Source organism: Hypanus sabinus, chromosome 4, assembly GCF_030144855.1.
Source record: "Hypanus sabinus isolate sHypSab1 chromosome 4, sHypSab1.hap1, whole genome shotgun sequence".
Classification (NCBI taxonomy): Eukaryota; Metazoa; Chordata; class Chondrichthyes; order Myliobatiformes; family Dasyatidae; genus Hypanus; species Hypanus sabinus.
Genome location: NC_082709.1, coordinates 81,257,570 through 81,284,990, shown reverse-complemented (window position 1 = coordinate 81,284,990; position 27,421 = coordinate 81,257,570). Strand labels below are relative to the sequence as shown.

Below are 27,421 nucleotides of genomic sequence, written 5' to 3'. Positions count from 1 at the left end.
TTGAAAGGCATGAGGGAAGAGAAGTGAGTGCAGTTACTATTATGAGGGAGAGGTGCTCAAAAAGCTTAAAGACCTAAAGGTATACAAGTCACCCAAAAAATCTGAGATGCGAAGGGACTTAGGAGTCCTTGTGCAGAACACCCTAAAGATTAACTTGCGGGTTGTGGGTGGTGAGGAAGGCAAATGCTGTGTTAGCATTCATTTCAAGAAGTCTAGAACAAAAGAGCAGGGATGTGATGCTGATGCTTTATAAGGCACAGGTGAGGGTTCACCTTGACTATTGTAAATAGTCTTGGGCTCCTCATCAAAGAAAAGATGTGCTGACATTGGAGAGGGTTCAGAAGTGGTTCACGAGGGTGATTCCAGGAGTGAAAGGGCTATCATATGAGGAACATTTGGCTCTGGGCATGTACTTGCTGGAATTTAGAAGGATGAGGTAAGATCTCATTGAAACTTTTGGAATATTGAAAGAGCTAGACAGAGTAGATGTGAAAAGGATGTTTCCCATGGTGGGGGAGTCTAGGATAAGAGAGCTCAGCCTCAGGATAGAGGGGCATACATTTAAAGCAGATGCGGAGAAATTTCTTTAGCCAGAGGGTGTGGAATTTGTTACCACAGGCTGCTGTGGAGGCCAGTTTGTTGGGTACATTTAAGGTGGAGGTAAGTTCTTGATTGGCCATGGCATCAAAGATTAGGGGGAGTGGGGCTGAGGGGGTGGGTGGTAAGAAAGAAAAGATCAGCCATGATTAAATGGTGAAGCAGACTACTTCATGGGCCAAATAGCCTAATTCTGCTCCTATGTCTGATGGTCTAAATGATGCATTTCATTGTATGTATTGATGTGTATGTGACAAATATAGCTAATCTTTACTCTTATTTAAAATCTTTATATTGCTGGGAATGTGGTGAAAATAGAAATTGGCCTAATAGTTTATCCCTGATGAGGAACTGGGTAGCTAGAGATCTGATAAATTGTTAGAGTTGCTTGTGGTGTAATGAATAACAGTTTGAAGGAGTAAAGCAAAACTTAGAAATCAGTGACATTTTATCAAGTAATACAAGTAAATAATGATTACAATTTTATTGCTTTCTAGGGATTACTCATCTCAGCCAGCAATAACTAAAAAAGGTGTGTATACCATTAGTCCATTTGATGATAATACTATGGACAGTGCTAACTTTGTATTCTCTTTTGCATGAGATATTTCTGAAATTCGCCTAGATTCTAGTTGTAAAGAAGAAATAAGCAGCATGACATCCAGAATAAGGAGTATTGCACACATAATCTTTTCCTTGCTACATTGCCCATGAACTCAAATTATGTTTAGCCTTTCTCCCCACTATAAAACATAGAGGTAACCAGCACAGAAACAGGCCCTTCAACCCACAACACCCATGCATCTATCTACACTAATCCCATTTGCCTATGTTAGGTTCTATACTTTGCTTATTGACGTGCCCAACTTTCCATCTCATCTATATCCTGCTGCAATGTTAGATAACCGTCCATATTGATTACATCAGCAATTTATCTGTCATACTTCCAACATTCACATTACAATACTGTGGATTCTGGTTAATTGGAGCACATCAAGACCTGCAAAGTTTGGCCCAATTAAGTGGCTGCCCCAATTCGCTGAAGTTTCATGGAAGTAGTTTTTTAAAAGTATATAAAAATAAAAACTGCGATTTAACAGTAACAAATTGTGTACTTAAATGAAAATCAGAACAAGTTACAACACTGCCTATAATACTACAGTACTATAAAACTATTAGTTCTTAATGTTGACATGATTTCATCCAGTGTACACTGCCATGTTCTTTTGACTATAGATGAACAATCAGTGCAGTCACCTAATGTAGATAAGAGACTGCCTTCATACAATCCTTTCAAAAACTGCATCCTCCAAAGCTTCATTTTCATTGTAACATTCAGGATGATTGTCAATGCCTTAATTTGTAGTTCCTAACTTGGTAAAATCGCTCAATTTTCACTCCCAGCCATTTCTGGCATCTCCAGGCTTGAATGCTTGAAATCGCAGTGAGCAAAACAGTTCTGGATTGTTTTACTGTGTATTTCTCGCCAAATAGCAGTGACAAAAATCACTGCTTTTTAAAAAGGCACGTCTGGCGCTATTTATAAACTGTTCAATCTAAGCAGTGTAGTGTCTAAGGATGCAGATGCACATGACAGATACTAGTTAGAACTGTTCGACAGCAGCCTCCTGTCTCAATTATGTGGCATAGTGTCACAAATTTAAAAAAGGGAAATCCCAGCTATTTTCTCAATTTGTTTTTGTTTAAGAGTTGTGCCAAAAAAGCAGCTGCTCTGATTAACCAATGGCCCAATTAACCGGAATCCACTGTATATAGCATTGCACTGTGTGAGGGGAAAAAAAACTTCCACCCCATTGAATTGTCACAAAGTAACAAATATTTTAACTTGGAAGTACTTTTTAAATCCATAAAGCATATAGCATGACTGTTGGCAAAGTTGGCTGTCTGAATTCTATATCCAGAAACCAGATGCATATTTCTATAAAAGTAAATAAGTTTTACTGGACCCAAAAACTAATGATTGCTTTTCTTTTAGAAGAGGCAAGAGATATGAATGACACCTGTGTAATATCTTCATCTGATGAAGACAAGGAATCTGAAGTAAGATTAGTATTACATGAATTTTAAAATCTGGGATAGAAATTTTTTTGTAAAAGAAAGGGATTAGTAAATTCTAGTGTGGTTACAGATCTGACTGTAAAGATACATCCAGTTTTTGAGCTATAATGCATAACAGGAAAGTTAACAGCTAGTGTGCTCCAGAGTCTTTCTGAATCAGTCTTTATGATTTATTGAACCTTATTGTTCCTTTTGTCTTTCACTGTGCATTGCAAATCAAAATTTCTTAATTTTTATATATGGTTAGAAAGGGAGAAGGGTGCTGGAAATGTGGTCTTGGGAACTAAGGGGGCAATAACCCAAAATGGTTGGAAATCACTGAATTATTAATAGTATCTTCGATCAAATTATTTTCTGTAGGAAAATGAAGATTTGTGTGCCCTGGATCAAGACTAAAGCTGGTCTGTTGAAAACAAAAATGACTGCAGATCTGAGTCCCATCTACTCAATGTTCTCACCTATAAGAAGAGATCGAAACCTTAAACACATCACCAAAAAATTAACATTAATTCAGTAAATGTGACTGAAAGATCACTAATTCTGCTTGTTTCACATGTGGATTATCTGGGAAATAAAATTTAATGGAAGAGCCTTTTGAACTTTACTATTTGTGCTTACTAGAAATACATTCATGCTATTTACACATTTTCAAATGTTGACAAGATGCAGTTGAGCAAAACTAACTTCCAGACTTTCTGGTGGCAAATATTACCACGTTTGGAGTATATAGAATGCTGGTGTTTCCACCCTTTACCCCACCTTGTGCTTTAGTGTTCTGACTATGAAACTCCTACAAATGTCTGGTAAAGGTAAAGCAGATTCTTAATTCAATAAATTCCCATCACTTATGCTGCAGACCATAGAGAAACAGAGGCCGTTCATTGGACTGCAATGCTCCTTAAACCTGATTAGACCATTGACCTATCTATAATGTACTTCCCTTGCATAATACTGCTCCACAACTCACCAGGGTAGAATATTTACAAGATTTGTGTGCCTCTGAGAAAAGAAATTCCTCATCAGTCAATGAGCACCCCTTTGTGCTAAGACAATGTCCTGTTATTCCAGTTGATGCAACACTTCATCTACAAATTGGGACTATCTACTGTATCCGGTACTCCCGATGCAACCTCGAGATCAAACAAATTGGGGGACTGCTTTGTCGAACACCTCTGCTCAATTTGCAAAAAGTGGCATTTCCTGGATGCCAACCATTGTAATTCCTACCCCTGTTCTGATTCTGACATGTCGGTGCATGGCTGCCTCTTCTGCCACAATGAGGCCACTCTCAGGGTGGTGGAGCAACACCTCTTATTCCGTCTAGGTAGTCTCCAACCTGATGACGTGAACATGGATTTATCCTTCAGGTACTTTCCCCGCCCCCCCCCCCCCTTCTATGCCCACTCTGGCCAATAACCTCTTCTCCTCACCTGCCTATCACTTCTCCTTGGTACACTTCCTTTGCTTTCTACCAGTCTCCTCTTCTCCTACCAGATTCCTCCTTCTCCAGCCCTTTACCTTTTCCACCCAGCAACTCCCAGTTTCTTAATTCATCCCCCTGCCCACACCCATCCAGCTTTACCTGTCACCTACCTTGTGCTCCTTCCCCTCTCCAACCTTTTTATTCTGGCTTCTTCCCTCTTATCCTTCATCAGGACTGGAAAGTATCGGCCAGAAATGTCGACTATTTTATTCCCTTCCATAAATGCTGCCTGACCTGCCTCCAGAATTTCAGAGGTTAATTTATTATCAATGTATACAACTCTGGAAAATATTCATCTCACCAGGTAGCCATGAAGCCAAGAAAGAAATGAAAGGCACAATAACCCCCAAATCCCCCCTCCTGCTCAGTGGGGGAATACTCAAATCATCTCCAAACAGCAAACCATGGGCTCCAAAGGTTCCAGATTCACATTCAAGACAAGAAATAAATGTAAAAAATATAAAAGTGATCTATCCAGAAGATGTTGACCAAAGGAACATTGTATGCAGGTGCCATCTTGCCTGGAACAATTTTTGTGTGTTGCACTGCTATTTCTAGATTCCCCATCTCAGCATCTGCTCTATTACCACCACCCCCCAGAATTGTATCAATATGAGGCATTCTCAATCTTCAAAATTCAGTCCCCTCTTCCAGAAATCAATCCAGTCAATTTACTATTATCAGATTACATCACCTACAAACCTTTGTCGCCTCTGCCATCACCTCCGAGTCCCTGTCACTATTTCCGTCCTCCATTATCACTCCTCACCTGGATCTATCACCTCCAGCTCTTGCTTCACTGCTTCCCCTCACCTCTTTATACTGACCATCTCCCCTCTAACTGCAGTCTTGTGACTCCGTCTATAGTTTGCCGCATCTTAGTCAACCTATCCAGAGGGAATCTCTAATTATAAAATGACCTGTGACTTTATCGGAGGGAATCTAACTATAGCGTGAACTGTGATAATAAAAAGGAGTAGAATCAAGCTTTTGATACTGTAACTTTTGGTCCTGTTCTTACCACCCTGACCCTGGAGTTACGCCGTTTCGTTTAATATGCAGGAATGATCATGTATGGTTGAATAAATCCCAAATTATAGGGTGGCTTCGAACCTTATTGGAGGGGAGCCCTAATTATAAAGAGACCTGTGACGACAAGAAGGAAATAGATCCCCAAAGACACGTAACGCCATCGAAGGTAATAGTCCAAGGCTGGGTAAATCCGGTGGCTCGGTCAGGTGATCTGGCATCATGTGACGTACAAGATGGCGGCACGAAGTGCGGCTTTGTTCCGGGACCGGTGGAGGGAGCGGCATTGGCGCCGCCGTGGCTGCTGAACTGTTGGCGCTAGGTGCGGACCCTAGAGCTTGGGAAAGTCCAGGACCCAAATCCGGAGGCGGGAGTCTGATGGAGGCTCGGAGTCGGAGCTCCTGAACTGTGGCTATTAACCTCTGAAATTAATGACCGCCTTTCCCACGTTGCGATGCTCCTTTATATCTGCCCCTTACCATGGTGTGCGACACTCACTAAGTACCACCCCTCTTGGTGCGGAATGCCCTCAGCTCCTTCCCACGGTGCAGCGTTCCCTCACTATTGCCCCCTTCGCGGTGAGGTACTCCCTTAGGTCCTCCCCTCCCAGAGGGTGGCACTCAGAATCAGGTTTACTGTTACTAACATAACATTTTACTATAGTGAAAAGAGGAACAGTAATGTAGTGTTGATGGGTTTATGGACCGTTCAGAAATCTGATAACACTAGAATACTACAGCAGAATACAGGCCCTTCAGCCTCGATGTTGTGCTGACCCATATATTACTTTTAAAAAGTACTAAACCCACACTACCCTGTAACTCTATTTTTCTTTCATCCATGTACCTGTCCAAGAGGCTCTTAAATACCCCTAATGTTTTAGCCTCCACCACCATCCCTGGGGCAAGTCATTCTGGGCACTCACAACCCTCTGTGTAAAAAAAATCCCTGATGTCTCCCCTAAACTTTCCTCCCTTAACTTTGTACATATGCCCTCTAGTGTTGCTATTCATGCTCTATTCTAAACTGGTACTGGCTGTCCACCCCATCTATGCCTCTCATAATCTTGTAGACCTCTATCAAGTCCCCTCTCATCCTTCTACACTCAAAAGAAAAAAAGTCCTAGCTCTGCTAACCTTGCCTCATATGACTTGTTTTCCAATCCAGGCAACATCCTGGTAAATCTCTGCACCCTCTCCATAGCTTCTACATCCTTCCTATAATGAGGTGACCGGAATTGAACACAATACTCTAAATGTGGTCTCACCAGAAATTTGTAGAGTTGCAACATGACCTCTCTACTCTTGAACTCAATCCCCCTATTAATGAAGCCCAGCATCCCATAGGCCTTCTTAACTGCCCTATCAACCTGTGCAGCAACCTTGACAGATGTATGGATTTGAACCCCAAGGTCCCTCTGTTCATCCACACTCTTAAGTAACTAACCATTAACCCTGTACTCAGCCTTCTGGTTTGTCCTTCCAAAATGCATTACCTCACACTTATCCAGATTGAACTCCATCTGCCACTTTTCTGCCCAACTCTGCATCCTGTCTATATCCTCTTGTAACCTTCAACAACCTACAGCTCCGTCCACAACTACTCCAATCTTTGTGTCATCTGCAAACTTACCGCCTCTTCATCCAGGTCATTTATAAAAATCACAAAGATCAGGGGTCCAACTAGTCACCGACCTCCAGGCAGAATACTTTCCTTCCATTACTGTACTACCCTCTGCTTTCTTCCTGTAAGCTAAATTTTTTATTCAAACAGCCAAGGTTCCACTGATCCCATGCCTCATGACTTTCTGGATGAGTTTGTCGTCTCATAGGGGACCCACGTTTCTAAAGCGTACAGGGTGTGTCTTCAGGCTCCTTTGCCATCTCCCTGATAATACTAATGAGAAAAGGGCATGGATGGTGAGGGTCCTTAATGATGGATGCCACACTCTTGAGGGGAAGTACTACCCCTCCTTCACTTTAACTGTTGCCCAGTGTGATGTTGTCTGATGTAATGTTGCCTGTTGGGCTGTCCTAGTGTAAATTGTTGCCTTTTAAATTGACCAGAATGTAATGTCGTGATTGCATCCCGTAAAATCGAGCGACTGCGTGAAGCTGCAGAACAATTTTCAGCGGCACTGGTGGACTCCAATCCTGCAAAAGTGACGCCAATTCAGTGTAACATTCGTAAGGAGGATGAGGTAAGGACTGCAATTATTTCCAGTTCTCATAATGATCAATAGGCAGGGAATGAAGGGATATGGACCAGGATTAGCTGGACTGGCATCATGCTCAGTGCGTACATTCAGTTCATTGATATATACATAAGTGCACTGGCGAGCTTTCTTGGCCATGACATAAGCATGGCTGGATCAAAGTAAATTTATTACCAAAGTACAGAATGTATATGTCACCACTGAAATTCATTTCCTTGTAGACATTTATAGGAAAACAAAGAAATACAATGAAATTTATGAGAAAAAAGATACATAAAAAGACTGACAAACAACCAGGGTGCAGAATAAGACGAAATAAAACTTCGAACATTACAGCACAGCACTAGGTCCTTTGGCCAATGATGTTGTACCAACCTTTTAAGCGAACCTAAGAATAATCTTATCCTTCAGTCTTACATAGCCCTCCATTTTTCTATCATCCATGTGCCTATCTAAGAATTTCTTAAATGCCCCGAATGTATCTGCCTCTACCACCACCCTTGGCAGGCTGTTCCATGCACCCAACATTCTCTCTGTGTAAGGAACTGATCTCTGACATATCCCCCTATATTTTCCTTCAATTGCATTAAAATTATGCCTTCCCATGTACATTTCTAACCTGGGAGAATGTCTGTGACTGTCCACTCTATCTGCGCTTCTTATTATTTTCACCTTCATCAAGTCACCTCTCCTCCTCCTTCGCGCCAAAGTGAAAAGCCCCAGCTTGCTCAGCCTTTCCTCATAAGACATGCTCTCTAATCCAGGCAGTAGCCTGGTAAATAAAGCAAGTTGTGTAAGTAAGAAGAAATAATAATACTGAGAACACAAGTTGCAGAGTCCTTGAAAGTGAGTCTTCGGTTGTAGAATCAGTTCAGAGTTGTGAGTAAAGCTCTCCTTACAGGAGATTGATAGTTGTTCTTGAACCCGGTGATGTGTGATCTAAAACTCCTGTACCTCCTGCACAGTGGTAGCAGTGAGAAGAGAGCATGGGCTGGATGGTGGATGTTTTTGATGATGGATGCTGCTTTCTTGTGGCAGCATTCCATGTAATTGTGCTTCATGGTGACGAGGGTTCTGTCTGTGACAGGTTGGGCTGTGTCCTCCACTTACTGTAGCCTTTTCCGTTCCTAGGCATTCGTGTTTCTATACCAGGTCATGATGCAACAAGTTAGGATACTCCCCACTGCATCTGTAGAATTTCTTCAGATTTTTTGGTAACATGCAAATATATTTGGTTGCAGTCTAACTCTGCCCGCAGTCACTTGTCCTGGTGTCCTGTTCTTGGTAGGTGAGGAACCTGATGCAGAAAGTCTTGGAGTTCCATGGTCGGATTGATTACCTGGTGAATAATGGAGGGGGTCAGTTCATCAGTCCAGCCAAACACATCTCCACCAAAGGCTGGAACGCTGTGATCGACACCAACTTGACGGGAACATTCCTCTGCTGCCGAGAAGGTACAGGCAACAGAAGCAGGACGGTTATGGGGGGGAAAGGGGGGTCAGTTCAGTGATGGGGAGGAGGGGAGAATGAGAATCACATTTATTGTCACTGACATGTGATGTGAAACTTCTTGTTTTGTGGCAGCAGTACAGTGATGCATAAAAAATTAATATGTTACAATAAAAAATATTTTAAAAACAGTGTAAGAAGAGAATAAAATGTTCACGGACCATTCAGAAATCTGATGGCAGAGGGGAAGAAGCTGTTCCTAAAGTGCTGAGTGTGGGTCTTGTATCTCCTCTCTGATGGTGGTAATGAGAAGAGGGCACGTCTGGATGGTGGGATTGTTAATAATGGGTGCCACCTTTGTGAGGCATTGCTCCTGGATGCTGGGAAGGCTCATGCCCGCGATGGGTCTGACTGAGTTTACAACTTTCTGCAGCTTATTTCAATCCCACTGCCCCCCCCCCACCACCCTGCATACCAGACGGTGATGCAGCCAGTTAAAATGTTCCCCACTGTACATCTGTGGAAATTTGCAAGTGTCTTTGCTGACATTGCAAACCTTCTGAAACTCCTAATGGAATATAGCCGCTGTCAGGTCTTTGTAACTGCATCGATACGTTGAGCCCAGGATAGACCCCCAGAGAGGTTGACACACTGGAACTTAAAATTGCTTACCCTTTCCACTTCTGAACCCTCGGTGAGGACTGGTATGCAGTTCCTCATCTTACCCTTTCTGAAGTCTACGATTAGTTGTTTGGTCTTACTGACGTGGAGTGCAAGGTTGTGCAGCTCTGATGGAAACTATTTATTCCTCTCGATTGGTGCTGCCGGACCTGCTGAGTTCCTCTAGCATTTTGTGTGTAATGCCACGGAATGCAGAATAAATGTAACAGCTACAGAAACAATGCAGTGCAGACAGACAGACAATGTGCAAGGTCGTAATGAGATAGATTGTGAGGTCAAGAGTCCATCTTATACTGGGGAATCATGGTAGAAGCTGTCCTTAAGCCTAGTGGGATGTGCTTTTGTATCATCTGTCTGATGGGACAAGACGAGTGAGAATGTCCAGGGTGGGTGCGGTCTTAGCTGCTGTACTGAGGCAGTGAAACGTGCAGACAGACTCCATGGAGGGAGGCTGGTTATGTGATATGCTGAGCCGTGTCTGCAACTCTGTGTTATCTCAGGCTCAAGCTACTGAAGTTGGATCTTTGGATCAGGAACAGCTTCCTCCTTCTGACTTTCTTCATCCCCCCCCACCACCACATTCACTCCTTCCTTCACCTTTACTCTTTCAGCATATTGCTCCTGGATGAAAGAGAATGGAGGGGCCATCGTCAACATTCTGGCAGACATGTGGAAAGGATTCCCGGGAGTATCGTGAGTGTCCATTTCTTCCCAAGGCTTATGGTTCAAGGAGAGATGATTACACCCTAGCTCCTTGTGCACGTGGACAGTGTCTCTGACCTGTAGGTTCACTCTACCTCCTTCCTGAGATGGGGTTTAATCTGGCCAAATGTGAAATATTCTCCCTGGGGTATCTAGTGTAAAGGGGCAGGGCACAGGTAAAGGCAAGACCCTGACAAGTGTAGGAGAAGATTGGTAGCTCGGTTTGGCTGCTTGCTTGTAGGGTTGTGCACCCAGCCTGGGCCAGGGTTGCAGACATTTTGTCGCCTGTAGAGGTGACAATCATCAGTGCCCAGTTGAGTGTTGTTTCTGCTGATTGCTTGCGTTTATATAGAACATAGAACAGTACAGCACATTACAGACCCTTCAGCCCATAATGTTGTGCAGACCCTCAAACCCTGCCTCCCATATAACCCCCCACCTTAAATTCCTCCATATACCTGTCTAGTAGTCTCTTAAACTTCACTAGTGTTTCTGCCTCCAGCACTGACTCAGGCAGTGCATTCCACGCACCAACCACTCTCTGAGTGAAAAACCTTCCTCTAATATCCCCCTTGAACTTCCCTCCCCTTACATAAAGCCATGTCCTCTTGTACTGAGCAGTGGTGCCCTGGGGAAGAGGCGCTGGCTGTCCACTCTGTCTATTCCTCTTAGTATCTTGTACACCTCTGTCATGTCTCCTCTCATCCTCCTTCTCTCCAAAGAGTAAAGCCCTAGCTCCCTTAATCTCTGATCATAATCCATACTCTCTAAACCAGGCAGCATCCTGGTAAATCTCCTCTGTACCCTTTCCAATGCTTCCACATCCTTCCTATACTGAGGCGACCAGAACTGGACACAGTACCCCAAGTGTGGCCTAATCAGAGTTTTATAGAGCTGCATCATTACATCACGTCTCTTAAACTCTGTCCCTTGACTTATGAAAGCTAACACCCCATAAGCTTTCTTAGCAACTTTCAGAGATCTGTGGACATGTATCCCCCGATCTCTCTGCTCCTCCACACTACCAAGTATCCTGCCATTTACTTTGTACTCTTGGAGTTTGTCCTTCCAAAGTGTACCACCTCACACTTCTCCAGGTTGAACTCCATCTGCCACTTCTCATCCCACTTCTGCATCCTATCAATGTCTCTCTGCAATCTTCGACAATCCTCTACACTATCTACAACACCACCAACCTTTGTGTCGTCTGCAAACTTGCCAACCCACCCTTCTACCCCCCACATCCAGGTCGTTAATAAAAATCACAAAAAGTAAATGTCCCAGAACAGATCCTTGTGGGACACCACTAGTCACAACCCTCCAGTCTGAATGTACTCCCTCCACCACGACCCTCTGCTTTCTGCAGGCAAGCCAATTCTGAATCCACCTGGCCAAACTTCCCTGGATCCCATGCCTTCTGACTTTCTGAATAAGCCTACCATGTGGAACCTTGTCAAATGCCTTACTAAAATCCATGTAGATCACATCCACTGCACTACCTTCATCTATATGCCTGGTCACCTCCTCAAAGAACTCTATCAGGCTTGTTAGGCATGATCTGCCCTTCACAAAGCCATGCTGACTGTCCCTGACCAGACCATGATTCTCTAAATGCCCATAGATCCTATCTCTAAGAATCTTTTCCAACAGCTTTCCCACCACAGACGTAAGGCTCACTGGACTGTAATTACCTGGGCTATCCCTACTACCTTCTACCTTTTTTGAACGAGGGGCAACATTCACCTCCCTCCAATCCTCTGGTACCATTCCCATGGACAATGAGGACATAAAATCCTAGCCAGAGGCTCAGCAATCGCTTCCCTTGCCTCGTGGAGCAGCCTGGGGAATATTCCATCAGGCCCTGGGAACTTATCCATCCTAATGTATTTTAACAACTCCAACACCTCCTCTCCCTTAATATCAACATGCTCCAGAAAATCAACCTCACTCATATTGTCCTCACTGTCATCAAGTTCCCTCTCAGTGGTGAATACCGAAGAGAAGTATTCATTGAGGACCTCGCTCACTTCCACAGCCTCCAGGCACATCTTCCCACTTTTATCTCTAACCGGTCCTACCTTCACTCCTGTCATCCTTTTGTTCTTCACATAATTGAGGAATGCCTTGGGGTTTTTTCTTTACCCTACTTGCCAAGGCCTTCTCATGCCCCCTTCTTGCTCTTCTCAGCCCCTTCTTAAGCTCCTTTCTTGCTACCCTATATTCCTCAATAGACCCATGTGATCCTTGCTTCCTAAACCTCATGTATGCTGCCTTCTACCACCTGACTAGATTTTCCACTTCACTTGTCACCCATGGTTCCTTCACCCTACCATTCTTTATCTTCCTCACTGGGACAAATTTATCCCCAACATCCTGCAAGAGATATTGGTCTGACTCTTTCGTTAGTTGTCACACTGGCCGCTCATCTCTGTTCGGTCCCAGCCAGTCGGATCTCTGCTGGCCCGTATCACTGGTTATCGGTTGTTGTGAGCATTGGTTCCTGGAGTGTCCAAGACTCACCCCTCAGCCCTGATCCATCAGGTGCATAGATTTGTAAATTGCATCCAGTTCAATATACTTGTTAATAGGGTCTTGCATTGAGAGCCAGTATTCTACGAATCCTCATGATTTCTCGTTTTGGAGTTTCCCAGATGAACCTGTGTTCTTCTTGGTTTACGTGTACTGAGATGAATGACAGAGGGTCGTGTCTTTTTTTTTAATTAGTTTTTTTATACATTTGGTCGTGTCTTTTTATGGCTAGCTGATGTTCATGTAGTCTTGTGGGTAGGTTTCTCCCTCTGTTTGGGGTTGTTTCCACATTGGATTTGGTTTATTGCGTTTGTTCTCACCATGTGAGCTGTTGGATCTTTGGATCTCGAGACGAGTGTTCTGATAGTTGTCCTGGGCTTGTGTGCTACCATTATTCTGTGTGGTTGGAGTCTTGCTGTCATTTTGGAAATATTCCTGATACATGGGTAGGGTTAACCTCTTTCTTGTCTATTCAATTGAAGTTAAAGTTTGTTTCTCTGGACAAGACACCTTCTGATGAAGTTTTTTGGGTAGTCATTGCACGTGATCACTTTAAAATGGTGATTTTCTTCTTTCTTCTTGAGCTCCACTCGGTTGAAAAGCATTTGGATGCAACTTTGTTTGTGGCCATTGGGGTGATTGCTGTGACAATTGACAACCTGGTCCATATTTGTTTCTTTCCTGTAAACTGATGTTTCAAAACTTCTGTCTGCATTCCTCCTGATCAGCATGCCTAGGAAAGGGAGTTGGCTGATTGCTCCGACTTCCATGGTAAAGTTAATACGTTGAATACATTGTTGATTCGGTTTTGCACCTCTTGTTTGATTTCATTTGAATATGATCAATATGTCATTGACAGAGTGCACCCATAGTTGAGGTCTGATGATTGGTAATACTGTCCTCTCCAGCTTTTGTAGAACAGCTTCTGTGATGAGCCCAGATATAGGAGATCCCATTGGTGTTCCTTTCAGCTGTTTGTAGAGTTGTCCTTTATATCAGAAGTATATTGTTAAACACAAGTTCAGCAGTTCATTTAACATTTCTTCTGCCAGTTTATGATTTATTGACCTGAAGAATACGGTGACATCGAATGAGACCGTTATTTCATCATTGTCCATTGTATCTCAACAGAAACCTCTATTAACAAGCATATTGAACTGGATGCATTTTATGAACCTATGCATCTGTGGAATCAGGGCCAGGGTATGAGCCATGGACACCCGAGAAACCAATGCTCACAGCGACCATCCCTCATACTGGGCTGCACTTGTGTTGATCATCTCTCAAGCCAGGCTGTACTGGTGTTGATCATCACTCGTGCTGGTCTGTGCTGGTGTTGATCATCACTCGTGCTGGTCTGTACTGGTGTTGATCATCACTCGTGCTGGTCTGTGCTGGTGTTGATCATCACTCGTGCTGGTCTGTGCTGGTGTTGATCGTCACTCGTGCTGGTCTGTGCTGGTGTTGATCGTCACTCGTGATGCTGATATTAACTATTATTTTGTCTTTTCATCCCAAGACACACAGGAGCAGCGAGAGCAGCTGTGGACAACCTCACCAAGAGTCTGGCCATCGAGTGGGCCGACAGTGGGGTACGGGTGAACTCAGTGGCTCCTGTGAGTATTTATTTACTGAGCGATAATCCCACCCTGCCTTGCTCTTGAACTGCTTGTCCCACTCCCATCCACGTAGCATCCATGTCAGGACCACCAGACTCAAAAACAGTTACTTCCCCCAAGCAGTAAAATTGATCAACACCTCAGAGCCACCTTATGTCCAGACACTCCTGTACCTAGCATCATTTTATGGACATAGAATCAATCTATTTACATATTTATATTGATTGTTTTTTTTTACTTATTGTATTCTCTTTCTTACTGTGTTTGTATTGTTACCCTATCATTAACAATTGGGGGGCTGGTTTGGGATCTGAATTCATTTTTGTGTTTAAGTGCCTGTTTAATTACCAGTTCGTTTGGAAAGGGGAATACCTGATTCTTTTGTTTGATTGGTTTGTGAGTGGTGTTCGGCAACAATGAATATTGACAACTTTCTGGCATCGCCAGACCCAGAGTTATTAGCGAAGGTAAAAAAGAGTGATGTATCTGAGATTGCTAGCAGGTTGGAACTTAGAGGTATTTTGAAGACTACAACAAAGCCTGTAATTCAGAGAAAAATTGCGTCACACTATGTAGAGTCGGGTGATTTTGATGAAGCGGTTTTAGATATGTTTCCAATAAGTAATCTAGAGATGCAGTTACAAATTGAACAAATGAAGTTAGAACAAAGTAAAGCAGACTTGGAGCGATGTATGCTGAAAATGTAAAGAAACAATTGGAAGCTAACTTGGAACTAAATCGGTTATAAACAGAGAGCATTTGAACTTATGATGGCCGAATTAAGTTCTGAGAATCACTCCTCTGGTTCTAGGAAAATGTTTGTTGTTAGTCAGGAAATTAAATTGGTTCCTCATCACACAATAACTTCAAGCCCACATCACCCAGAATGGGCCTAGCAGGGAGTTCGGTCAAGGTAGTGAAAGGCCTCATGAAGCAAATGCCAGATGGACGAGAAGATTTCCACAAAAGTCTGATGATTTACAGAAGGGCGCCACTGCAGAATGGCCTGTTACCAGCCCAAATGCTGATGGGTTGATGCATACTGACTAACGTTCCAGTGTACAAAAACCTGTTGACACCTAAAGGAGCACACAAGGTCAAATTGGCTAAAGTGAAAGGGAAAGAAAAACAGAAACAGTATCATGACAAGATTGTTAAAAGCCTACCAGGTATGAATCTGAGATCACAATTCCAGCTCATGGTCTATGCAAGGATAAGTGCAAGAGGAAGCTGCTCTACATTCAACCAGATCGACGAAGCAAGGACACCTCTGAGCAGGAACCCTGTGGATCTACAACCACAAGCTCCAGCCTGATACTTGTCAGTACATCACTGGGGCCAGCAGATGTAAGAAATAAACATGTTGATTAGAGTTCTCAGAAAGACACATATTGACACAACATATGAAAGCAGTATATGTGTGGAAATGAATAGCAGACAAAAAGGACCATTAAACCACCTCAGAGAATGATTGAAAGTTGATGAGTGGATAAGGGACTTGGCTCATTATAATTGAAGTTAATGTAGAGATCTTTGTTGGAAAGGATTATTGTTCATTGCAGATTTGTGAGGACAGAGTATTGTGTATGTTTTTCTTTAAAGGGGGAGGATGTGTTATTATGTGTGCATAATAAGGAGCTTCACTTCCCAGTATGCAATGCTGGAACTGGAACCTGGAACTGAAAGCTACGGCGGTGAGTGTTCAGTGTTGATTAGCAGTTCAGTAATAAAATATTCTAACATAAGCCTATGCTAAGTTTGTCCTTATTGTGAACGGCATAACATGTACAAACTCATTACTGACAGCATCAGGAAATGAACCCGGGTTGCTGGCACTGTAGTAGTGTTATGCTAATCCCTACGCTACCATGCCATCCAAATGAAGTACATCCATGAAGAGTCTCGGCCCGAAACATCGACTGTTTATTCCTCTCCATAGATGCTGCCTGACCTGCTAAGTTTCTCAAGCATTTAGTGTTTATTGCTCCAGATTTCCAGCATCTGCAGAATCGCTTGTGTTTATGAAAACAACCATATGCCTGCTTGCTCCCTCACACCCATCTGTGTGTGGCTTCCTGCCTCTCTGCTGTCTGTAATGTGTTTTTTTATTATTACATGTACCAACGTACATTTTGTTTTGCATGCCTTCTGTACAGATTATTTCAATACAGTGCATTGAGGTAGAACAAGGTAAAACAATAACAGTACTGAATTAATTGTTACAGAGAAAGTGCAGAGCAGGTAGACAGCGAGCTGTTTGGCCATAACAAGGTAGATTGTGAGGTCGAGTGTCCATCTTACTATACTAAGAGACTGTTGCGTATTTAATATTTAAGTAATACTTGAATAATATTGTAAATATATTGTTTGATTAAGCATTCTTTGTTGTTTACATAATTCATTATGGGTTATATTAAAAGAATGTGAATGGCATACATCATTACATCACCACATCGTGTGTGAGCGCTTAACTAAAAGTAACAGTGACTAGAGTATACACATTATTCCCAGCTTTGTGTTTTTTTAAATTAGTTTTATGTTTTGGAGTTACAGAACATAACAGTGACCGTTCAATGGAGACTCCGAGCATTACAGCAGGGCTCTAGTCCATGCCAAACTATTATTCTGCCTAGTCCCATCAACTTATACCTGGACCACAGCCCCTCCATTTCCTTCCCATCCACGTACTTAACCAAATTCACTTAAATGTTGAAATCAATCCTGCATCCACGACTTCCACTGGCAGCTTGTTTCCCACTTTTACCACGCTCACGTTTCCCTTAAGTATTTCACCTTTCACCCTAAACCTATGACCTGTAGTCCTAGTCTTACCCTTCCTTTTATAACAGCAGGGTAGAAGCTGTCCTCAAGATAAAGATAAGGTTACCTTTATTTTACACATGCATTGAAACATAATTCCGGCACCAACATAAGCATGTTACTAACCCTAATCTGTACATCTTTGAAATGTGAAAGGAAAACTGAATGCCCAGAGGAAACCCGCACAGTCAGAATCAGGTTTATTATTACTGACATATGTCATAAAATTTGTTATGCAGCAACATTGCATTGCATTATAATAAAAACTGTAAACTACAGTAAGAAGAATAGATAAAAGTTAAACAAGTTGTGCAAAAAAAGAGAAAAAAAAAGTAGTGAAGTAGTGTTCATGGGTTCAATGTCCATTCAGAAACCAGATGGCAGAGGGGAAGAAGCTGTTCTTGAATCATTGACTCTGTGTCTTTGGGCTCCTTTATCTCCTCCCTGATGATCACAATGAGAAGTCCTGGGTGATGGGGGTCCTTAATGATGGATGCCATTTTTATTATGCATCGCTCCTTAAAGATGTCCTGGATATTGGGGAGGCCAGTACCCATGATGGAGCTGTCTGAGTTTACACATTTCTGTAACTTATGTAAATTCTGTGCAGTTGCACCTTCACCCATACCAGACGGTGATGCAGCCAGTTAGAATGATCTCCACGGTACATCGATAGAGTTGCTTTGGTGACATGTTAAATCTCCTCAAACTCTTCATGAAATATAGCCACTGTCCTGCCTTCTTTATAGCTCCATCGATCTGTTGGGCCCAGGTTAGATCCTCAGAGATATTGACGCCCAGGAATTTGAAACTGCTCACCCTTTCCGCTTCTGATCTCTTGAAGACTGAAGTGTGTTCCCTTGTCTTACCGTTTCTGAAGTCCACAGTCATTTCTTTGGCCTTACTGATGTTGAGTGCAAGGGTATTGCTGTGACACCTCTCTACTAGCTGATATATCTTGTTCCTGTATGCCCTTTTGTCAGCATCTGCAATTCTGCAAACAATAGTTGTGTTATTAGCAAATCTATAGATGGCATTTGAGCTGTGCCTAGCCACACAGTCATGGGAGTAGAGCAGTGGGCTAAGCACACATCCTTGAGGTGCCGCAGAATTGATTATCAGTGAGGTGGAGATGTTATTTCCGATCTGCACAGACTGGTCTTCCAGTGAGGAAGCTGAGAACCCAGTTGCAGAGGAAACTACAGAGGATTTGGACCTTTTTGATCAAAACTATAGGAATGGTTGTATTGAACGCTGAGTTGTAATCAGTGAAAAGCAGCTTAATGTAGGTATTACTATTGTCCAGGTGAGTCAAGGCTACATGTGGAGACCTCTTGTGGCAAAAGGCAAATTGCAGTGGTTCCAGGTCCTTGCTTAGACAGCTGATTTTAGCCATAACCAACCTCTCAAAGCACTGTAGATGTGAGTGTTACTGGACAGTCGTCATTAAGGCGGTTCACCCTGCTCTTCTTGGGCACTGGTATGGCTGCTGCCTTTTTGAAACAGGTGACTTCAGCAGTGAGAGGTTGAAAAGATATTTGAACACAGCCACCAGTTGATTGGCACCGGTTTTCAGAGCCCTACCAGATACACCACGAGGAGAATGCAGTCAATGGTGGAATTGAACCTGTGTTATTGGGACTGTAAAGAGTTACGGTAACTCCTATGCTACTGTGCTCGGTGGTGGTGTCTCTGGCTGGCTTTTCCATCCCTGCAGAAATTCTACCAATGAGCTGGGCCATCCCCAACCTGCAGTGCGTAGGTCAGAGACAAGCTGATCTCCTCAGATGGATACATGGGGTGACACTGATGCCCAAGAATGGAAAAACCTACAAGAAGTTGAAAATACATCCCAGCACATCACGGCTACTGACCACGTCTCCAAGGAACACAACCACAAGAAAGCAGTGTCCATCATCAAGGACCCCAGCATGAACTCTTCTAGCTACTGCCATGGGGCAGAAGATACAGGAACCTTGGGTCCCACACCAACAGGTTCAGAAACGTTATTACACTCTAACCATCAGGCTTCTGAACCAGCATGGATGACTATTCTCCCCTCAACACTGACCTGATTCCACAACATAAGGACTCGACAACTCATGTTCTGAGTATTATTTATTTATGATTTTTTTTCTTGTATATGCAGTTTGTCTTTTGCTGATTGGTCAGTCTTTGATTTGTGTAATTTTTCACTGATTCTATTGTTTTTCTTTGTTCTACTGTGAATGCCTGCAAGAAAGTGAATATAGTGACAGAAACATACTCTGAATGTTGAATTTTGAACTTTGGATTCACCAGCAGGTCACCCTCAATAGTTTGTACTTGGTGACTGACCGAATGAGTGTTTCTTCGTCCTCATCTTATGTTTTCGATGTCTACTTCCATTAAGGAGCTTGTTTTAATAATTCACGATTATTTGACCAACTGTTGTCGTTGCTGGTTAACTGGCATCTGACAACTTGCACTCATGTCTCAATCACACTTTACTTGTGCACAAGGAGAACAGCTCAGTCCCAGTCACCACACTGCCCTGAAGTTTAAACAAAGAAATGCCATTTGTCTACATAATAAAACCGTAGGATATAGGAGCAGAATTAGGCTACTTTTTCCATTTCATCATTGCTGATCTATTTTCCCTCTCAGCCCCAATCTCTGCCTTCTCCCTGTATCCTTTGTGCCCTGACCAATCAAGAATCTATCAACCTCTGCCTTAAATATTCATGAAGACTTGGCCTCCACAGCTGTTTGTGGCAAAGAATTCCACAGACTCATCACTCTGGCTAAAGAAGTTCCTCTGCACCTCTGTTATAAAAGGATGCCCCTCAATTCTGAGGCTAAGACCTCTGGTCTTAGGCTTTCCCAGAATAGGAAGCATCCTCTCCACATTCACTCTCACAAGGCCTTTCAACATTCGATACACTTCAATTAGGTCACCCCTGATTCCTCTGATTTCCTGTGAATACTGGCCAAGAGTCATCAAATGCTCTCATATGACAAGCCTTTTAATCCTGGTGTTATTTTCATGAACCTCCTTTGAATCCTCTCTAATGTCAGCACATCTTTTCTTAGATAAAGGGTCCAAAGTTGCTCACAATACTCGAAGTGAGGCCTCACCAGAGCTTTATGAAGTGTTAACATTACATCCTTACTCTTATATTCTGGTCCTCTTGAAATGAATGTTAGTATCACAGCTGTCTTCCTCACCATCAACTCAACCTACAAATTCACCTTTAAGGAATCCTGCACAAAAACTCCCAAGTCACTTTGCACCTCAGATTTGTACCCTTCTAATTTTTCTACCAAAGTGCATGACCATATACTTCCTGACATTTGTATTTCATCTGCCACTTCTTTAGCTCATTCTCCTAATCTCTCAAGTCCTTCTGTAGCCTCTCTGCTTCCTCAAAACTACCTTCCCTGCCACCTATCTTCATATTGTCTCCAAACTTTACAACAAAGCTATCAATTCCGTTGTCCAAGTCATTGACATATAGTGTAAAAGGAAGCGGTCCCAATACAGACCCATGTGTGGCACCTTGTCAAAAGCCTTCTGAAAATGCAAGTACACAGCATCCACCAATTCTCCTTTGTCTATCCTGCTTGCTGTTTCTTCAAATAATTCCAACAGATTTGTCAGGCAAGAGGAAACCATGCTGACTACAGCCTGGTAGTGGTGTGCCATGTGCCTCTTCCCCAAAACCATATCCTTAAAGCTCGACTCCAACATCTTCCCATCCACTGAGGTCAGGCCAGCTGGCCTATAATTTCCCCTCTCAAAGAGTGGAGTGACATTTGCAATTTCCTAGTCCTCCAGAACCTTTTCAGAATTCAGTGATTCATGAAAGATCATTACTAGTACTTCCACAGTCTCTTCAGCCACCACCCTCAGAGTCCCGGGGTGTACACCGTCTGGTCCAGGGTGCTTACCTACATTCAGACTTTAGTTTCCCAATAACCTTCTCCCTAGCAATGGCAACCTCACACACTTCTGCCCCCTGACACTCTCAAACTCCCATCTTACTGCTCATGTCTTCCACAATGAAGATTGATGCAAAATACTTATCCAGTTCGTCCACCATTTCCTTCTCCCCCTTTGCTACCTCTCCAGCATCGTTTTCCAGCGGCCCAATATCCACTCTCGCATCTCTTTTACATTTTATGTATCTGAAGAAAATATTGAACCATTGGAAACTGTGTACTCTCAATCCCATCACTTAAGTACAAATCATAATCTATATTTCAGGTCTTAATAACCAATCAAATCTACGAGTAAAGGCCAACACTATGTGACAATTAGTAAAATAAGTGTACTTTAGTAAGTATTGCCGTAGAGTTCTTGGTTTGCTTCTTGTGTTGGCATGTTTGGTAACCCTGGTTGAACATAAAGTCTATACAAAGGGAGTTGGGCTTTTAAGGGTCGTGTTCAGCCTGGGTGAATGCACTATGCCTGAATACCATCTCTGTTAGCATCCAGTGGAAACCCAGGTGGTCATTGGGGAGATCGTACAAACTCCTTACAGACAGCGGCGGGAATTGAAACGGTCACTGGCACTGTCACCCCGATTGAGTTAGTTCAGTCCCCCTTCAACCACCACCTCATTCCAACCTTTAAATTATTAAATTCAATTCAGGATTTTAATATTTAACATTTTTTTGTGCTATATAGGGAACGATTTTTTCAGAATCGGCTGTGGCCAACTACAAGGAGCATGGACCTCAAGTGTTCAGAAGTTATGTCCCCAAAATTCCTGCCAAGAGACTGGGTGTTCCGGAGGAGGTGAGGTCCCATCATTTGGATTGTACTGTTGCTATAGTGACCATTTGAACACAGAACATTACAACACAATACAGGCCCGTGGACCCATGCTGAGCTTTTAACCTACTCTAAGGTCAATCTAACCCTTCCCCCCCCCCCCACATGGCCCTCCTTTTCTCTATCATCTATGTGTCTTAAATATCACCTGTGTCATCTGGTGTCTTAACAAACTTGACCACTGCTATGCCACCATATGGAATGCCTGCCTTTTAATCCCTGGACCACATTTTGGGAAATCTGATCGTTTGACTGTCCTCTCTCACCACCTGTACTTAGGTACAGAGTAAAGAGCAAGGCACCAGGGATAAGGACAGCAAAGAGGTAGTTGCTGGAGGCAAAGAAGCTGCAGTGGGATTTCTTCGAGTTGGTGGACTGAGCTGTGCTTGAGGCCCCTTCAGAGGATGCACAGTTGTCACAGACTTTATAAAAACAGCCGTAGGTGAGTGTGTCCCCACAAAACCCAGAAGCTGTGGATGGGCCATGAGAGTGACAATCTGCTGAAGGCCACGTGAGTGGCTGTCAGGTCTGGCGATAGTGTAAAATACAAGAGGTCCAGGTACGGTCTCCGGAAAGCCATCACACATGTGAAGTGGCAATTCCGGGCCAAGGACATTCAACAGCTGAGGCAGGTTTTGAATGCCATCTCCCCTTTCAAAGTGAAGCCAAGTGACATTGGTTTCGCTCCCAGATCCGCTTATGCTCGCTTTGACCATCAAAATGTGAAAGCGCAACCTCCAGTGACCTTGTGTTTCTGAGGCCAGTCTGAGAGCGCCTTTCAGGAGGGTGAACTGATGGCCTAGACGGTGTACCTGGCAGAGTACTAAAGCCCTGTGCTGATCAATGACTGGAATGCTTCAGCATTCTGAGCTACCCACCTGCTTCAAACAGGCCTCAGAAGAACATGACACCCTGCTTCAATGACTATCGTCCAGTAGCACCTACATCCACTGTGATGCAGTGCTTCGAGTGGCTGGTGATGAAACATATCAACCCCTGCCCGAGAAGCGACTTGAATCAGCTTCAATTTGCCTAGCAGAGTAACAGGTCCACAGCAAATGGTCTTCATTGACTACAGCTTAGCATTCAATACCATCATCCCTTCAAAACTAATTAATAATCTTAAAGACCTCAGTACCTCCTTGTGCAATTGGACCCTCAGTTTCCTCACTTGCAGATCCCAGTCAATTCAGGTTGGCAACAACAACAGCTCCACAATCTCCATCAGCACAGGCAGCTCACAAGGCTGTGTGCTTAGCCCCCGGCTATTCTCACTTTGTACTGTTATAAGGATTTACCCCTTAGTAATAATGACAGAGAGACACAGAGAGAATCTGTATTTCTGACAAGTATCCTTTATTATCTCACTTACAAGGCATGTAGGTTCACAACTTAACTACCAGTGTGCACACCCACTGGGATACCTTGGCCTTCCATGAACCATCAATGAAGAAAACAGGTATTACCCAAGAAAAGCAGTCTACGCTGGCTAGGCATTCCTCACGGTCTCACTCATTCTCTAAATGTCCATCAGGTCATCCACATCCACAATGGTTCGTCTCTGGAGAGTTGTCAACCCTTTTGCATTTGGAGCTCCTCACTCTGACAGTGTTCCTCGTCAATTCAAATGATGCATTTTCATCCTGTTGGCTCAAGGTCGCCTGACCTACCTGGGACACCTTATTTGTTCTTATAGCTACTTGTCTGAGGATGGTCTCAGGTTTAGCAGGTCATTAGCTGAAACTCCTTGTGTCCACATTCAGTTGCTCCGATTAAGTTATCCCAGAGCAAGAATCAGTTCATCAAACAGTTCACAAAATGGCACCAGCAAGGACAGTCCCACAAAATGGCTGCATCCATTCCTGCTCATTGACTGTCATTGTTTCTGGCCAACAGTACTTATAACTATGAGGTCAGTACAGCTGCAGTGCCATATTTAAGTTTGCTGATAACATCACTGTGTTTGGCCGAATCAAAGGTGGTGACAAAAATCTGGCTGAGTGGAGCCACAACAACAACCTCTCACTCAGTGACAGGCAGCTGATTATTGACTTCAGGAGGAGGAGATCCGAGGTCCGTGAGCCAGTCCTCATCAGGGATCAGAGGTGGAGAGGGTCAGCAACTTTAAATTCCTTGGTGTTCACATTTCAGAGGATCTGTCCTGAGGCCAGCAGGTAAGTGTAATTATGAAGAAAGCACAGCAGGAAAGCAGCATCCATCATCAAGGGCACCCACCATCAAGGCCATGATCTCTTCTCACTGCTGCCATCAGGAAGAGGGTACAGGAGCCTCAAGACCCTCATCAGGTTCAGGAACAGTTATTACCCCTCAACCATCAGACTCTTAAACCATTGGGGGATAACTTCACTCTTCCCATCATTGAACTGTTTTTGAGTCCTGACGAAGGGTCTCGGCCCGAAATATCGACTGTACTTCTCCCTATAGATGCTGTCTGGCCTGCTGTGTTCCACCAGCATTTTGTGTGTGTTGTTGTTTGAATTTCCAGCATCTGCAGCTTTCCTCGTGTTTGCACAAACTATGGACTCACTTTCAAGGACTATTCATCTCATGTTCTCAATATTTATTGCTTAGTTACTTATATTATTTCTCTGTTTCTTTTGTACTTGCACAGTTATCTTTTGTACATTGGTTGTTTGTCTGTCCTGTTGGGTAAGGTCTTTCATTGAATCTATCATGTTTCTTGAATTTACTGTGAATGCCTGCAAGAAAACGAATCTCGGTTGTTAATGGTGACATATGTACTTTGATAATTACTTTGAACTTAAAGGTCCCTCATGTATCTGCCTGTACCACAACTGCTGGCAGTGAGTTCCACACACTCACCACTCTCTGTATTAAAAAACCTACCTCTGACATCCCCCCCTATACTTCCCTCTAATCACCTTAAAATTATGCTACCTGGTATTTGCCATTTCTGCCCTGGGAAACATCTCTAGCTGTCCACTCAATCTATGCCCTTTATCATCTTGTACACTCCTTCATTCCAAAGATAAAAGCCCCAGCTCACTCAACCTACCCCCATAAGAGATGCTCACTAATCCAAACAGCATCCTGGTAAATCTCCTCTGCACCTTCTCATGGTCCATCCTGCCTGTCCTGGTGGCATTCAGCCTCATTGCCAACAAACACCTTTTCACATCTTGAAGGTCGCTTTTTGACCATGAACTTTTGGCGGAGCAGTATGTTTGAAAAAAAGCAAAGATTAAAGGTTAGCTTTATTTGTCACATTTACATTGAAACATACAGTGAAATATGTTCTGCGCATCGTTGACCAAAGCAGGCTGTGTGTGGTCTGCCCGCCAGTGTCAGCACACTTCCAGTGCCAACATAACATGCTTACAATTTACTAACCCCAACCCGTACATCGTTTTGGATCCGCTTAAAGACAACTAATATTATCTCTTTAATACCTCCTTTTCATCCCCTTAACCATAGTGTAGCGGTTGTGCCAGCAATCCAGATTCAATTCCGCCACTGTAAGGAGACGTTGTCCCCGTGACCGCGTGGGTTTCCTTTGGGTGCTCCACGTTCCTCCCTCCTCCCGAAGATGTACAGCCTAATAAGTTGTGGTCATGCTACGGTAATGCTGGAAGTGTAGCGGCAGTTAAGCCCCCGGCAAAATACTTCGACAGTGTTGGTAATTGATGCAAATGACACATTTCAGTGTATGTTTTAATCTCTTTAAGTATCCTTATTAACAAATAAAGCTAATCTTTGAATCATTCTGTCTGTTTTTCCCAGTTCTGAAGGATCCTGGAATCAGATTCAGTATTGGGTTTAATATCACTGGCATATATCATGAAACATTTTTAATGAATTTTAAAATAAAGTTAACTGTTGGACTACCCAGTGATTAAATAATAAAGCATCACACCGTGCAGACGTCTAGGGGTCCTAATTTCAGGCTGTCAGATGTTTTTCATGTTGACCCGTGTCTGGTTCAGTACCCACCTTACGAACTGCCTTTTCCAAAAGCTCCCTTCTGGAATGTGCTACACATCCCTCCGTTGGTCGGGCATGGCCATGGATGTTCCATCCTAGTCGTCCACGTTATTTTTGCAGTGCTATCAGTATGCAAAACGGAGAGCAAGGTGGTGTCCATACAACAGGCACCCCTTCTCCACACAGCTGATGAATCCAGAGGAATTACAGAGACTGATACAGTTCGGCACCAGTGGCATCGAGGGAGTAGCCAGTCAGCATTGAACTCAACCCAGGATTGTCTAGTGACTCCAGATCTGGATTTTTCCTTGGGGTTTACACCTGATGCCTTCCTCATGAGTGGGGGTACAGCCACAAGGCAGCGGAGATTTGAGATCAGAGTTTTCCTTCTCCTAGTTGGGCTGCCAGCCACGGCTGAAGAACCCCATTTGCTGGAGCGACTGGTTTAAAGCCACCAGTAACCTGCCTTTGCCCCTTCTCCTGTCGATAGGAACAGTTCCACCGGGCTTAGCCGCATGTCAAGGCCACGAGCTAGACTTGGTCAGAGGCTATCTGAGACACGCACTATTGGGAGCATTTAATAGGTAATGGGAGCTCATCCCCGCTACCCCACCTCCACCACCAACCCCCCCCCCCCCCACCCCCAGCTATGACTAACTGAAGGAAAGCACTACTGGGCTGTTGGAACAAAAATTTCACACTATTTTTAAAGTTTCTTCCCCCAGTTAATCTAATCAACCATTATAGTTAGCCACCCCACCCCCTCTATTACCCCCATCACTGCTTTGCACTGTAATCACTTTCACCCACCTTTTATAATGCTGTTTTCATTGTAAATACATGCTGGTATTTATGTATTTAGTACACTTTATCCATACTTTAACCTCTAACCTCTGTTTTATATAATTCTTTATAATTGCTTTTTGTTGCATACCGTGCTCTTACCAGCAAATTTCTAACACACGTAAACCTATGTGGTGAATAAAATTGATCCTCTACCCTTCAGCTGACCGACAACCTGACCGCCTCTTCTCCTCATCTTCAGGTCGCCCGTTGTTTGCTTCCTGCTTTCACCGGCCGCCTCCTTCATCACTGGTGAGACCGTGAAGGTTGATGCAGGACAAAGTCTATACCAGAGCCCCTGGGAGATTCCTAGTAAGGATTTGGCTTTCTCTCCCTCTTCAGAGACTCCCTCCCAAATCACGTAATCAACCAGGAGAGCAGAGGACTCTCCAGTGTAGAAATTGGAAAATCATATCACGACTGTATTAGTTACTGTTGTGCCATGACTGCATCAGTTACATCACTAATGAAGTAATGTTTACAGGTCGTGGTCTGATTTGAGATAGTCAACATGGCTTTGTGAGGGGCAGGTTGTGCCTCATGAGCCTGATTTGAATTCTTTGAGAATGTGACAAAACATATTAATGAAGGCCAAG

The 27,421-nt window shown here is 43.4% G+C and overlaps 2 protein-coding genes across 2 annotated transcripts in view; both read left to right on the top strand.

The window, feature by feature from the left end:
- LOC132392939 (glial fibrillary acidic protein-like) overlaps positions 1–3,240 on the top strand; it is a 66,209-nt gene extending 62,969 nt beyond the window's left edge. Inside the window, exons 7-9 of the mRNA XM_059967533.1 lie at positions 1,095–1,129; positions 2,594–2,658; positions 3,037–3,240. Of these exons, the coding sequence (XP_059823516.1) occupies positions 1,095–1,129; positions 2,594–2,658; positions 3,037–3,072 (136 nt within the window). The 3' untranslated portion in view covers positions 3,073–3,240. The remainder of the gene's footprint in view (positions 1–1,094; positions 1,130–2,593; positions 2,659–3,036) is intronic.
- A 786-nt stretch (positions 3,241–4,026) lies between these two features.
- Positions 4,027–27,190, top strand: pecr (peroxisomal trans-2-enoyl-CoA reductase). Its single transcript, XM_059965988.1, has 8 exons — positions 4,027–4,043; positions 5,425–5,510; positions 7,255–7,388; positions 8,692–8,857; positions 10,145–10,226; positions 14,284–14,380; positions 21,873–21,988; positions 27,028–27,190. The coding sequence occupies exons 1-8, from the start codon at positions 4,027–4,029 to the stop codon at positions 27,188–27,190; spliced, it is 861 nt and encodes a 286-aa protein (XP_059821971.1).
- The last annotated feature ends 231 nt before the right edge of the window (positions 27,191–27,421 follow it).

Excerpts from the sequence above, each read along its gene's own strand:
- pecr (XM_059965988.1), top strand. Across the intron at positions 7,389-8,691 it reads ACATTCGTAAGGAGGATGAG|GTGAGGAACCTGATGCAGAA; the intron begins GTAAGGACTGCA and ends TGTTCTTGGTAG. Across the intron at positions 21,989-27,027 it reads GGTGTTCCGGAGGAGGTGAG|GTCGCCCGTTGTTTGCTTCC; the intron begins GTCCCATCATTT and ends CCTCATCTTCAG.